Here is a 14032-nt window from a genome sequence, read left to right as displayed (position 1 = left end):
CAGCACGTTTATTTCATGAACACCTGGTTTGCAAACACAAAGGATAAGGGCTTGATGTCTGACGATTCCCAGAGAATCTTAAGGTGAAGCACAAATGTTACGTTGTTTTTTTCCTGCTTTAAAATCAGAGCTTAAAAAATGGGCGATTACACACTGCTGCAAGTATTCAGAGCTGGGTTGAAACCCCAGTTGACAACAGAGACAGAGCTCAGGCCAGCGAGAATGACTCAGAGAATTTGCTTGCTGTTTGTTAGGGTTCAGCCTCTTCAGAGAGTTTGCAAGGAGAAGGGGAGTGCTGCTGGGCACAGTCAGTGAAAGAAAAGGTGCTGGCAGTGGAGGATGGAATGAGGGAAGGTAGGCTCAGGCAGCGAACTGTCAGCCTTCAGAAAACTCTCCCAGATGGAGACTGATTTTGATGGGAGGGCCAAGGGAGGAGCCAGCACCTCAGCATTTGGCCACCAGAGCCAGGCTCAGCAGCTGGAGCAGCTTTCTCTGTGGGTGACGCTTTCCAGCTGCTGCTGGAGCACAGGATCTGGCTCTGGGGGTGCTGAGAAGCAGCAGGGTCAGCAGCAGCGCCGTGTTCCCATTAATTGTCAGCTCGAAGTGCCTCTGAAAGCCTTTTAGAACACGTCCATGCTTGAGGACCAGAGCTAATCAAACATAACTAGTCTTTAAATTGACTTAAATGAGCTGGAAATCAGCCCTCTAAAGCACTTACTGCTTAGCTTACTTACTACTCTTGTGCTGAGGTGAACGTGGCTGCGTGCAGCGTGTTTGCCCTGAAGCACTGAGCTGTCAGCTGCAGAGCTACAGCACTGCAAGGCGTACTCACAGCCGTGGTGAGCCTCGACGTAGGAGACCCCTGAGAAATGAGTGATCAAACGTGGAGCACAACAACATTCAGGAAGACACAGTGTAACACAGGGTACAGTGCTGCTGATTTCCGTCATGCAGAAGTGAGTTTCCCCTGGCTGTGATCTTTACCCTGCTTCCCTAGCCCTTCACCGGTGCGGTCTCGCCGGGACATGGGCTGTAGGAGCACACCTCGCTGGAGCACGGGCCTGTTGCTCACTGGTGTTCATTTTCAGTCATTGGGAATGAGTGAGAACAGGGCTTAACTGCTTGAGAAAGCAGAGGAACCCAATCAAATTTTACACTGACTATTCACGTCTGCATTGTCTTCAGGACAGCTCGAGCCATGGAAATCAAAAGCAGGAGAGCAGGTGCAAAAACACCAGAGAAAACAACAAAGCAATGAAATTCTTCCATTATGAGTTATCTCAAGATTTTCATCCTAACTTCTGATCAACTTCCTACTGTTTAAGAACAGATAGAAGGCACTAGGTCCTACTCAGATGCTTTTATTTCACAATTACAGCTATATAATACAAATTATAACGTATATTATTCTAAAAGCAATTAAATGGAAAGGAACTACCAGTTGAAAACTTGCTGTAATTCAGAAAAAATAGACCTGTCCTACAACTTGGTAGTTACATTGTTTGCAACAAGCTGATATTACTGTTCATTTTTAACTGCGGTTATTAACTTGTGGAAAATAATTTTTCAGTATTCTGTTTCTTTCAGTTATTTATGTTGCTCTTTAGTTTCACTCAGAAGAGACAGCGAAAGAAGCGTGCCTTGTGTTTCAATCACTTTCCACTTTGCTTCTTCTTTACTAAATCAAAGGAGTCTGGTAAATGACGCGAGAACGTACAAATGAATCATGACTGCCTTTTTTGAACTCCTAAGAATATCTGTGCTCATCTTAAATTTAGTCAGATCTGCCTAATTTAAATCTGGGACTTAAATTTGGTTGGCAGCACTGTCTTTGATTGCATTAGCATGTTGCAGTGTGCTGTATAAATGGATCTGCAGAGGCAATGAAATGCCGTGTGGACATTGTCCACGTTGTGGGGGCTTGTTCCAAAGCAGCCTTGGAAGCAGACTTACTTTGGAGTAGCGTGGATGGTTGTTAGCTGTTGGGGTGTATCCTTCTTCTGGTGTGGTTTCACAGATTCTAGGAGAATTCTGCAACCGGCAATTGGTGACCAGAGTGAGAGTTACCTAAAAACGTGTTCCTAACCCAAATCAAAACACTAGTGAAGGCCCAACAGGTAAAATCCAACTCCTTATCGCTTTGTGGTTTCCATTCTTGTAGCTCAGGCACTGGCTGTTACTATCAAGATGAGAAAGATTTAGCCCTTGAAGGGTACAGGTAGCTGAAAGAACACACTTGAGCATTCAGGGTCCAAGCTTTTCATAAGCACTCTACAACAAAGTCCCAAAAACTACTAAAAAAGAAAGCCACGGTTATTTCAGGACTGAGATCCATGTATTTTCCTTTAGACTTGGCTGGCTGTGCTCAAAAACTTGTGACTTTTGCCTCAGCTAGTAGAAGCAGATGCAGCTACAGTTACCACAGTGCAGTTTTGGCAATTGGCAGCAGCAGAGGGCTGGCTATTAATGTACACGACTCGTTACTTCCCAAAGCAGCAGATCTCAGCCACCCTGACTGTTCTCGCCATCTCCGCTCTCGCTGTCAACAAAGAACGGGGCCCGGATTTTCATGGCCACGTATCTGAGCGAGTACCACGGCCCGTGCCACGTCGACCAGGTGATGCCGTTGTCATGGGAGCCGTTGTACCTCCCTGTTTTGTAGTACCGCCCGTTGAGGTTCACGGCGTGGCACCTTGTGACAACACAGAGGAGGCAAAAAAGAGGTTTTGTTTAGCGTGGAGAGACATCGTGTCATGACAGCAATGTTTAATACAATCCATGTTGCCCAGAGGACCATGTAGGTCATCCTAACGCAGACACCTACTCTGGTCAGATGATTCAACCTGTTGGCTACGTTGAGTGCACCGACCAGGGATGTGATTCAGATACCTGAAGAGAGGTGCGTGGTGCCATTTGGTAGCCGTCAGCTCAAGTATAGGCAGCTAAATATTAACACCTAAAAATGCAGATGTCTTTTAATCAAGTTGAATCTCACTATCAATGTACATTTTCCTAGGTCCACTCATTTTCACTTTTTGTGCTCAGGACAGAAGAGGCTCATCCTGCCCTAAAGCAGAGGAAAAACTCCTGATACCGGGGTGTTTACACGGGGCTGGTGAACCCACATCCCTATCTGATGATGTATGGAAAATATACCCTCAGGAACAGTAAGGGGTATCTCGTCCCCTAGACATGTTCCATAACAAATTCATTTGTGCACGCTTCATCTTCCAGTGGCTATGACTTTTTTTCTTTCACAGAATCACAGAATTTTCTAGGTTGGAAGAGACCTCAAGATCATCGAGTCCAACCTCTGACCTAACGCTAACAGTCCCCACTAAACCATATCCCTAAGCTCTACATCTAAACGTCTTTTAAAGACTTCCAGGGATGGTGACTCCACCACTTCCCTGGGCAGCCTGTTCCAATGTCTAACAACCCTTTTGGTAAAGAAGTTCTTCCTAACATCCAACCTAAACCTCCTCTGGCACAACTTTTTGGAATATAATCCAAAGCACTTCCAAAGAATTTTCAACCAGCCTCTTTTCCTTCTGGGCCAAAAGTTTCCTTCACTTTTATTCTGGCCCATTTTCTTAAAATGAATGCCATTTACCTGCTTGGCTTCACAATGAAAGCAGCAGATTGCTTTCCTGCTGGCCTCAACGTGGCAGACTTTGCCATGTGAGGTGAGGTGCTCGCAGCAACCTCCGCCTGCTGTAAGACGTGTAAGGTGTCTGGGCTGTGCAGCCACCCACACCCTACGCCTCTTCCCAAGGGCTCAACCATCCTCCCTACCTGTTAAACCACCAGCCACCCTTGTTCTCCAACGCGCAGTTGCCTGCCAGGAATCGATCGTGATCCTTGTCAGATGTGGTGAACTGCATCCCTTTGTGCGAGGCTGACCACTGGTCAACAAAATTGCTCCCCCCAGACAGAGCGTCGCCAGCGTTCCCGGAATAGGTGCCAAACCATAGCCTGTAGTTGTCCTGCAACAGTACGTGAAACACGTCTTTATATCAGCTCTCATTTCTGAGATTTCCTCTCCCCATGGTATCCCCTGTCAGAGACATGCTTGTTGAAATCACAGCTGACTTCTAGCTCCATGCTTTAGTGGTACACGCGTAGATCACCGCTGGATTTGAACTTCCAGAAGTGGCTACCAATTACTACTGCTGCTTCTGAGAGATTCAGGTTTTATTGTCTTTTAATACTCACTGGGTACACTGCACAACAATCTGGAAGGCTTTCCCTGCCTCGTTGACAGCACCTGTTGCAGGAAAATGTGCCAAGTAGATGCTCTCACTGACTGGCCGTGGTTCAACTAGGGCAACTCCTGTAGGAATTTTGCTCCTCCAAGGCCTGGAAGCCGTCTGAATTTTAGCTAAATGGCCCTGTCCTGGTAGGAATACTTAGCTCCACAACTAGCAGATCTGGGAGACATGGGATCTCCCCGCACCCCGTGGCAGGGAGCTGCCCGGCGCTGTGCAGATTCAGGTGCCCCACCCTCAGAGATAAAACAAGCAAATCGCCACTCTCCCCATTTCTTACCTGCTCATTGTTGAGCTGGAAATTTTCATAGACTGCATAACGTCTTTCCCCATGCCAGTCCACCAGGTCAATCTTTAATGAGCTCTCTCCTAAACACAGAGCAGAGCCCTTTTAGATCAACTATCGCATGCAAATCGGAAGGAAAACTGTGTAAGGAAAATACTTGCACCTCTAGTGAGCAGGTCATAGATGTGGTCATTGCCCAGCCAGTATTCATCATTCTTGCCTTGGAATTTTCCAAATCCCAGTTTGTAATCGTCCCACTTCCTGAAGAAGACACAAACGTCAGTTTCAGCATGCACGGGTAACAGCAAGTGTCACAGAATCACAGAAGGGTTTGGGTTGGAAAGGGCCTTAAAGATCATCTAATTCCAATGCCCTTGCCACTCCAATTTAGAGACAAGGATATCATGGGGAGTAGAGTTAAACGCTTTGCACATGTCCAGGTAGATGACTGGAGCCATCTCAGTTGCTCTTCGCCCAACCACCAATGCTGCAACCCCATCACAAAAGGCCACCAGATCTGTCAGGCACAATCAACCCTTTATTGAAGCCATGTGGGCTGTCACCAATCACCTCCTTATTTTCCATGTGCCTTAGCAGAGTTTCCAGGAGGATTGGCTCCATGATCTTGCCAGGCACAGAGGTGAGACCGACTGCCCTGTAGTTCCCCGGGTCCTCCTTTTTTCCCTTTTTAAAAACAGGGGTTGTGTTTCCCCTCTTCCAGTCAGCAGGACCTTCCCCAGACTGCCACGATTTCTCAAATAGGATGGTTAGTGGCTTAGCCACTTCATCTGCCAATTCCTTAAGGACCCACAGAGGTATCTCATCAGGTTCCATGGACTTCTGCACCTTCAGGTTCCTCAGATGGTCTTGAACCTCATCTTCTCCTGCACTGGGGGGTTCATCATTCTTCCAGTCCCTGTCTTTGCCTTCTGGGGCCTGGGCCATGTGTTTGGAGCTCGTCAGGGAAGACTGAGGCAAAACAGTCATGAAGTACCTCAACCTTCTCCATATCCTGGGTGACCAGGTCTCCTTTCTCCTTCCAGAGAGGGCCCACAATTTTCCTATTCTTCCTTTTATCACCAATTCATCTACAGAACCCTTTCTTATTGCCCTTGGTGTCCCTGACCAAACTAATTCTAAATGATCTTTGGCTTCCCTACCCTGATCCCTGGCTGTTTGGACATTTTTTTCTGTATCCCTCCCAGGTTATCTGTCCTTGCTTCCATTCTCTGTAGGCCTCCTTTTTCTGTTTAAGTTTGGTCAGGAGCTCCTTCTTCATCCATGCAGGTCTCCTGGTGTTCCTGCCTGACTTCCTCTTTGTTGGGATGTATCACTCCTGAATTTGAAGGATGTGACCCTTGAATATTAACCAACTTTCGTGGGCCCCTCTTCCCTCCAGGGCTTTGTCCCATGGTAGTCAACAAAGCAGATCCCTGAAGAGGGCAAGGGGGAAGGAAGTTGTCATCAATGCATTCCAGGAACCTCCTGGATTGCCAGGATTAAATGTATGTTGGTGACATTTAGCTGTGGTAACAAGTAAATCTTCTGCTGCATCTTTAGGTCCTTTTAGAAAAGTGTCTCATTCAGCACAAGCTGAGCTGAGATTTGTCACTCTGCCTCAGAAGTATGTACGACACACCTTATTCCCTCTCCTGCTAACCCTGTGCACACATACATGGGAATCAATCCCTCACACTGCCAGATACAGTGCCTGCAGAATGAAGTTGTAAGTTAGATGGAAGAGGAAAGCAGTAGCTGTCATATTTGTCTTCAGCAAAGCATCTGATATTGTTCTTGGGAAGGTCATAATTCATCTTCACTCCTGGCTGGAAATTAATGTTGCAGTCTAAAGTATACCACAGTCTTAGACACATAAAGCGATGTAGTGAAGAACCAGAAAATGAGCAGAACCTGCAAACAAAAGCTTCCAGATGAAGCTGAATGAAAAATATCTGGGTCTGCTTTGTGTTCCTGTTCCACTTAAATCAATTTTTAATTCATTGACCACTCTCACCGCTGCTTCTTTGCAGAATCACTGTTTGTATGTGCCAACTTAAGATGCATACTTACTTTTCATCACAATTTTCTGGATTCATAGTTCTAAGAGAAATCTCATGTTGTTCCTTTCTCCTCAGCATTTCATTATCTTAAAATCTCTGTTATTTATGTGCTATCTCTGATATAAGCCTACATGTCCTGCATATTGATATTTCCAGTTTTAGTAACCCTGTGTTTATTCCCTCTTTCAGGTTGTTAGTAGGGATTTTAATTCTGCCTGACCTTCTTACCAGTCAATGCTACTCTTTGGGGCAATTTTCACTGGCATAAATTCACCTTTGATGAGAGCTGAACTACCACAGCTAGAGAGCTACCACTCTTTGGTAGAGATCTTAGAGCCAGTTGAGGTAGCTTGGCAGTGAATTGCACTCTGTTTAAGAGATGGTGGGCACACCCTACAAGTGTGTGTGCTGCAACAGGGAATTAATCTGCAGGGGGACATTTCTTCTCTATAGTGCCAGCAGAGCACCTCGCCTCCTGGAGATTTCCAGGAGGAAATATATATAAATATATAAATAATTGGGCTTTTGCATAAAGAAAGGTTGATTTGGACCCATAGCTTTGCATCTTTGTGAAGGATCTGAATATGGAAATACATTTTACATCATGCTGAACATGATTCCTGATATGAGAACAGATAAAAGATTCAGTGGGCCTCAGCCTATGTGCTGGCAGCAGATATCTGCCAATTCGGAGGCTTTGGCAGACAGTTGTCTCCTATCATGACAAAATAGCCTGGATATCAGGAAAAAAATCTGTAGCATGAGGGTGGTCAGACAGTGCAACAGGCTTCCTGGTGAGGTGGTTGATGCCCCATGTGTGTCACCATTCAAGAGGCATTTGGATAACGTCCTTTATCCTTTATTTGGATAATGTCACTTTAATTTTGGTTAGCCCCAAGGCAGTCAGGAAGTTGGACTCAGTGATATCTGTAGGTCCCTTCCAACTGAACTATTCTGTTCTGTACAAATACGGACACACAAATGCAGGCCAGCCATGCAAAAGGCATTATAAATCCATCCTGAAAATGGCCCCCTGCTACCAATACGTACCCACACTTTGCCCTAATGCAAACAGTTACCATAATTAAAGTCTTGCCTTGTATATCCTGCTTCTTGAACCTTGGGTTTTGCCACCGGTAGGGCTGAGTGTGGGAGGTGGAGGCCTCACTGCGAGCCCTGCTGGTGCGACCTCGAGGCACCCACCTGTTGAAATTCTCTTTGCCGTTACTTCGCCGCTGAATGACGGTCCAGCCACCGCCGTCAGACATGTCACAGTACACCAGGAAAGGCTCTCGATCTGCTCGGGGCCTGATCCGGTAGTAGCCATTTTTGGTCTTCTTCCTGCTGTACACCGCAGAGCAGTCTGGGCAGAACGGCATCGGCTCGTTAGGTGGGGGAAAGCAAAGACAAGAGGAGACATCTCTGAGAGGCCGTGTGGGACACGGACACTTGGCCAGTCTGCGGAAAGCTCAGTAAGCCCAGCAGGGCCAGAGCAAATAGCAGACCTTAATATCATTTGCAGTAAAGCTAATTTCCATGTGGAAGATTACCTCAGCTGTACTTGGGACTGGACTGGGGGGCCTAAAGTTTCTAAAACCAGAGGCTACGCTCTGTGACTGGCTCTAGCAAAGCTTCAGACTTTCAATGTAATGCTCATCCAGGATAAAACCTTGGCCACAGCCCACGGCTCCAGTCGTGCTGTGTTATCAGTGACAGCAAGGAACAGAGCACGCACGTGTGCTGCTGCACGGCAGAAGTGATGGAAGAGCCGAGGAACAGGGATGCTGGATTCCTCCCAGCAGCTTCCAGGGCCTGCAGCTGAGCTGTGCACTTTGGGCTCCCTGTAAGCCACTGAGGGAAAATGGGCTCTTCAAGAGCAAGACCCTTCTTTTCTTGCGGCAGATGTCTAAGGCAGGTCTGATGGAAAAGAGCTGAGAGGTGACTTTTCCTCCCTGCACTGGAGTCTTGGGCTACAAGCCCAGCTGCAGATGTCTGTGATGTACCTGGGTGGTGGCTGCCTAAATCTGGGCCAGCTGACTGCAGCCCCAGGGGAAGTCTGATGGTACCAAGGCCACCAGTCTGCCTTTCCTTCTCCTTCCCATATATCTGACTGCATTTAAAAACTATCTGCTTTAAAAAAAAAAAAAAAAAAAAAAAGGTTAAATAATTTTTCAGCAGAAATAGAATATGATACATATGGCACTGACACTGACAGAAGAACTGAACATTTCTGCAAGCTGAAGTTTCCACATATGCTACTGCAAAATGTACCTTGGTCATAGACTATCAAATTTCCACTGGTTGTGGGTAAAAGCGTCTCATGCTGCGTGCTCCTGTTGCTTGAGAACAGACTGCTTTTCGTTTTATGGTAAGTGTTCTCCAGAATGTCCTTCAGCTGCAGTTCATACAAGTAAAGCAAATCTTGAAGCTGTTTTAACCTTTGTCTTAATTTACTGTTGTCTAGGAGGCAAATATCTTTATCCTATGGAGAAGAAAAAAAAAGAAAGACCAAAAAGCACACTTCAATCACTGGTAAGAACAGGGGGGCAGTGAGAGAATGAGTGTCTGTCTCCTCTGCTGAGGATCAAGATTATTCAGTGGTAGCCTCTCCCTAAGATACCTGAATCTCGCAGCATGGGCTGTTGAGTTGAAACCAGTGGAAAAGGGTGATTTTTTTTGTTTTGTTTTGTTTTGTTTTGTTTTGTTTTCCAGTGGTCTCACCACTGATCTGTGCATTGCAGAATATCCTCAGATATGTAGAAAATTACTTGGGACAAAAGTCATGCAGCTTGATTACCATTTAATGAAATCAAAGGGAGTTTTGCAGGCTATGAAACTGCTCAGGGAAATAAGAGGGGAAAAACCTGGTTCTTGCACTGCAGCCAGGCCAAACCAGTGAGGTTACAGAAACATCTTGTAAAACTGGAAGATAAAAGAGCTGAAAAGCAGTGAGCCTACTGGGATCAGTGGAGTAACTTCAGAGCTGCATTACTGTAACCAAGACCAGAATCTGGCTCAGGCTGGCTGGGATAAACATTTTCAGCAACAACCTAGTCTGTGGCTGATACTACTCCATTAGTAACATCAACAAAACAGCAAAATCTCCTCCGAGACAACCAAGAAATGGCATGCACAAGAATTACTTTCTGATTTTGCTCTGAGCAAGCTGGCTTGAGTGATACCAGAGCTGGACTAGTTCTAGGCATAAGAGAAACACGCAATTGCCCAGGACAGCAGGATGCCGAGCGTGCTAAAACACAGTTGCTGAGCTACCTTCTCCTTTTCCTCAGACTGTTTGTTTTCCTACACAGGGGAGGATTTCCAGGTTGGAAGCACATGGGAACCTGCTGCAGACAGCCCCGAGCTCACCTAGCTCTCTTTGCCAAGCTCTGTACCTCCTTCAGTTGGCCCAAGAGTAATTTGCTCATCACATGAAAACAGATTGCCTCAGACTATGACTAGCTCCTCTTTCCCCTCTCCCTGCTTTTTGAACTGCAGTGAATACAAAGAAGACAGTTTTCCCTGAGGAAACAGAGTGGAGTATTTTTTTTACTGGCCATAAAATCAAATATATTTTTGAAGGCTTTTTTGATGTTGTTTTTAATTCTTGGCACTGTCAGTCCAGCCGTGTGGAGAGTTGCCCAGCCCATAATGCTGTGAAAACCCTATGTTATTAGGACCAAAAGGGTAACCTTCCTTTAGCCACAGGCAGCTCTTTGCTCTGCTCTTGCAGGCCCAAGTCTTTTGTAGAGGTGCACCTACCTCTACATGACTGGAAATGACAACTCACCAGCATGCTGCAGAGAAGCTGTACAGACTCTAGCTGAGAGATACGCACCGAAAACCTGTGTGCAGGTGAGCCAAAGCTGACCAGGAGAAGGAGCAGCAGCCACCAGGGCATCAGCAGACCCATTTCTTACTGCCTGAAAAGAAAGGTTGACAAAATGCACAAGTGGCTTCTTAAATTCTCTCACAGCTTATCTCTGCTTCACAATCACATTTAATTCTCCAGGATTCATTAAGGAGGTAGCTTGAAACTACAGGCAGGAAAAAAATAGGGAAAAAAATGCATGTTAGGGAGAGGATGAAGCACCAGTGCATCATGCTGACACGGGGACCTAGACTTTGGTCCAAGCTCCCTCTTCCCTGGAGGAATAAACCCTTGGTGCAGCTCTCCAGCAGCCTCTGCCCCCTCTCCCAAGTGCCCCCGCACATGGGAAGTTACTTAGCAAAAACGCCTCCTTGCCAAAGCAGTTGGCCAAAATCTCATCGTTCTTATTCCAGCTCCCCAAAGCTGACAGGAATTTTGCCTCCTGGTTCAGTGAGCGTTGGCATTGCCCCTCTGTGGTCTGTGGAGCAGTCTGTCAGTATGGGAGCTGCAGAGTGGGCACAGAGCGGGTGTGGGACAGTTTTGGTTGGATTTTAGTTGAAAATTTGAAAAAAAAACTTTGCTGCTGGCCTGCCCCAGCCCACAGACAGGGCTTCAGCCTGAGAGGCTCAGCTAGAAAAATGCTAAGCGGCCACCACTGGGAAGATGCAGCTGAAAGCAAGTGGACAGTACAAAGTGTTCGCAGTATGGTGCTTTAAAAAAATATATCAGAAAGAATAAAAGAGCCTGAAAAACAAGATAAAACAACTCCCCCACTTCACATCTGGAAGTGCTGCAGAAACTTGGCTACCCAGATCTATGTTCCCAGTGGCTTGCTTAGTTTCAGCTACGACTCTAGGAGCATCACCGCAGCTGCTTATGGAGCTGGCAGCGCTGCTGTGGCAGGGGAGCTGCCTGAACAGCCAGGCAGGCCAGGGCCCAGTGCAAACAGAGAGAATAAAAGCTCTGTGGAAGTCACTGATAAAAGATGCTGCACAGGTTTTCACTCCAGCACACGGCTTTTTTTTTTTTTTCAGATGGTAGAGAAAAGAGTATTATAGCGTGGTTCATCCAGCCCACTACCACAGGTACTTCTCATTGATGCTGCCCTATGGCCGGGTGCTGGTGCTGCAGTCAGAATCAGGCCCAGTACAGAGAAGGTGCGTGGAGGCAAAAAGCTAACAGGAAGGCTGGATGTGAGCAACAGCTCCTGAAAAATAGATAGGGAAGACCGGAGGGGGAAAAAAAAGCAACTTTGTCTATGCCTTTATCAACATATATTAAATCCACATACCTGTAACTCGCCTTTCCTTCAGACCTCCTTCTGCTAAGATTATCTCCCTTAAAAGTCAACTGCAAAAGAAAGTGGTAATAAACCTGGCTGTATTTCTAGAGGTTGGATAGATTTTTCCTTTCCAGATGGCCCACATCAAGGGCTCGGAGGGACATTTCAGTGCACGAGGCAGTTCCACACAAAATACACTCGCAGTTTTACCCAAACCCTTATTTATCTGCTGTTGCCCAATACTCATCCTGCTGCTTCGCAGTAAGAATAAGCAACAGTTACATTTCTGCCAGTGGTGCTCTCCAAAATAGAGGGACTCTGCTGGTTGCGCCCCATTACCCACCTTATCTGACTGTGAAGCTCAACCAAGACTGACTTGTTTAAGTGTTTATATGAATCACTCAGACTAATGCTCCCTGTGGGAGTTTTATCTCACATTTAATACAGCCATGCTCGTTTCAGTAAGTCTTGCAAGGTGGAATGAACACAGCTTTGTGTTCAGTGTTTCTTTTGCCGTTTAATCAGGTTTATGTGTAAAAGCACAGTGCAGCTGTAATGCCAAAAGAGCTGAAAATTTGAACCAAGAAGCGAACACGGGGATATTAAGCAAGATTTGCTGTTAGACTGAAATCTCCGAAGGTTTGCAGTTGCGTAACTCTCCTCAGAGGTGGGTCATTAGATTTGTTAGTTAGCATAAACAAGGACATTTGTGAAAGTGAGGGGAAAAACAAAACAAAACAAAACAAAACACAACAACAGATGGGTGCCTCCCTTTGTGTTATGGACAAGGAGTTACGGATTATTTTAAAGACAATGCTCCTTTTTACAGAGCTGTGGTCAGAGGAGAGACTGCGGGGCCAAAAAGCAAGGCATGCAAGCCCATCAGAAACTTCTGCTTTGCTCTCGAGTGAAGCAGGACTGCACAGCTATTATAAAGTACAGCAATGCTGTTTATTTCTTAAAAACTGCATTCCTCTTCTCCCTCAAGAGCAGCTGACCCATTTCACTGCCAAAGGATTATGTAAACGGTGCTTTTCTTCTCACTTGTTCCCTACCCCTGTTGTGAGGCGGGTTTTGGAAGCTGTTTTGGAAGCCCCCGGGCACACGGGAGCTGTGTGCTGTGTCCTGGGGCCGTGTCGCTTAGTTCTTCTTGTGCTTCCAGCCACAGTGTTTCTTTCTCTGCTCGAGCAAGCCAGACAATGCTTGAGATGCCGTGCACCAATTTATGCTCTTGTCTATGTGGCCACTGTGCATGTCCCCAACATGTGATGGGCCCAGGCCAGCAGTGGCAGCACTGGAGTTGTGGTGTGGGCAGCCATGGGCCTCCACAAGGCCAGGGAGCAGCAGGCCCCAGGCTTCCAACTCTGGTCCCTGGAGGTGTTGGTAGAGCTGCTGACCCAGTAGGGGAACAACTTGAGTGTATATGTTATGTGACTGCAAATTTGCAGAAGCAGGACTCAAAACCCAACCCTCTGTCAGGAACCCCCAAAGAGCCAAGAGGCCTGGAGTGCTCTCGCGCTCTTCTCCACCGGTGGTAACCTCACAGATGTCTGCAAGTGAAAAACCCAGTCAGCTGGAACATGGTTCTTGCATGTTTTGTGGTGAACTTATTTTCACAGGCTGAAGGCACTTCAGGAACATCTGAAGCACCAGAGAGGCCCTGCCATGGCGCCGAGTTCACGTGAGGAGGATCTAGCACAAGGGTATGTTCACACACTGCTTCACTGGCCCTAAGGTAAAATAATCAAGTCATCATAAAGAATGTGGACAGCATGATCACTAACGTTTCCTCACAGATGTTGAAAGTCTCTAGGCAATGGGGCTGTAAATGCCTTTTTTTTTTTTTTTTTTTTTTCTGGAATACACATGCTTCGCACATACACTGCAGTGCAAATTCCTGTTTAGTTATTTGGAAGGAGATCAAATTCCCTCTTCATAAGACACTCAGTGATCTTGTCAGCAAACAATAACCGTTTCATTAACCCAAAACCTCCCCACCCTGCTCTCCTCCTCCTTCCTTCCAGCAAAAGTACGTAGGTGCTGAATAACAGTCATAAAAAAGCTATTATTCATACATTAAACGCACAGCCAGCACAGCAAGAATGCAAACTGGTGGATAAAAGTGAATGAATAGAGAGGCTCTGGGACAGCTCTTGCTGTTCCTGCAGACGTGGTGTGTTGGGCTCCTCCAGACAGAGCTGCCCAGGATGAAGACATGAAGATGACACTGAGTGGACATTCACCTCCCCTCCAGGGACTGATTGA

General features: G+C 46.4%; 1 protein-coding gene across 2 annotated transcripts; it reads right to left on the bottom strand.

The window, feature by feature from the left end:
- Positions 1–2063: 2063 nt before the first annotated feature.
- Positions 2064–12256, bottom strand: LOC137852255 (fibrinogen-like protein 1). 2 transcript variants are annotated; one of them, XM_068673823.1, is made up of 9 exons: positions 12111–12256; positions 11777–11835; positions 10453–10537; positions 8886–9096; positions 7818–7977; positions 4718–4815; positions 4549–4637; positions 3796–3986; positions 2064–2692 (listed from the first exon to the last, which is right to left on the bottom strand). In XM_068673823.1, exons 3-9 carry the CDS (start codon positions 10525–10527, stop codon positions 2503–2505), a joined length of 1014 nt encoding a protein of 337 aa, XP_068529924.1. In that variant the 5' UTR covers positions 10528–10537; positions 11777–11835; positions 12111–12256; the 3' UTR covers positions 2064–2502. The 2 variants fall into 2 exon arrangements, with proteins under 2 accessions (XP_068529924.1, XP_068529914.1); XM_068673813.1 differs by lacking the exon at positions 12111–12256 and having other exon boundaries at positions 11777–11979.
- Positions 12257–14032: the final 1776 nt, after the last annotated feature.

This window comes from Anas acuta, chromosome 1 (genome assembly GCF_963932015.1).
Source record: "Anas acuta chromosome 1, bAnaAcu1.1, whole genome shotgun sequence".
Lineage (NCBI taxonomy): Eukaryota > Metazoa > Chordata > Aves > Anseriformes > Anatidae > Anas > Anas acuta.
Note: the sequence above shows the minus strand (reverse complement) of the source record. Positions and strands in the feature narration are given on the sequence as shown.

What these genes read in the sequence shown, in the direction of transcription:
- LOC137852255 (XM_068673823.1), bottom strand. Translation starts at nt 10,527, where the DNA reads ATGGGTCTGCTGATGCCCTGGTGGCTGCTGCTCCTTCTCCTGGTCAGC. An exon ending in TCCAGCTCAACAATGAGCAG is followed by an intron (nt 3,987 to 4,548) that starts GTAAGAAATGGG and finishes GTACTGTTGCAG; the next exon opens with GACAACTACAGGCTATGGTT. An exon ending in GGTGGCTGGTGGTTTAACAG is followed by an intron (nt 2,693 to 3,795) that starts GTAGGGAGGATG and finishes TGTTGTCACAAG; the next exon opens with GTGCCACGCCGTGAACCTCA.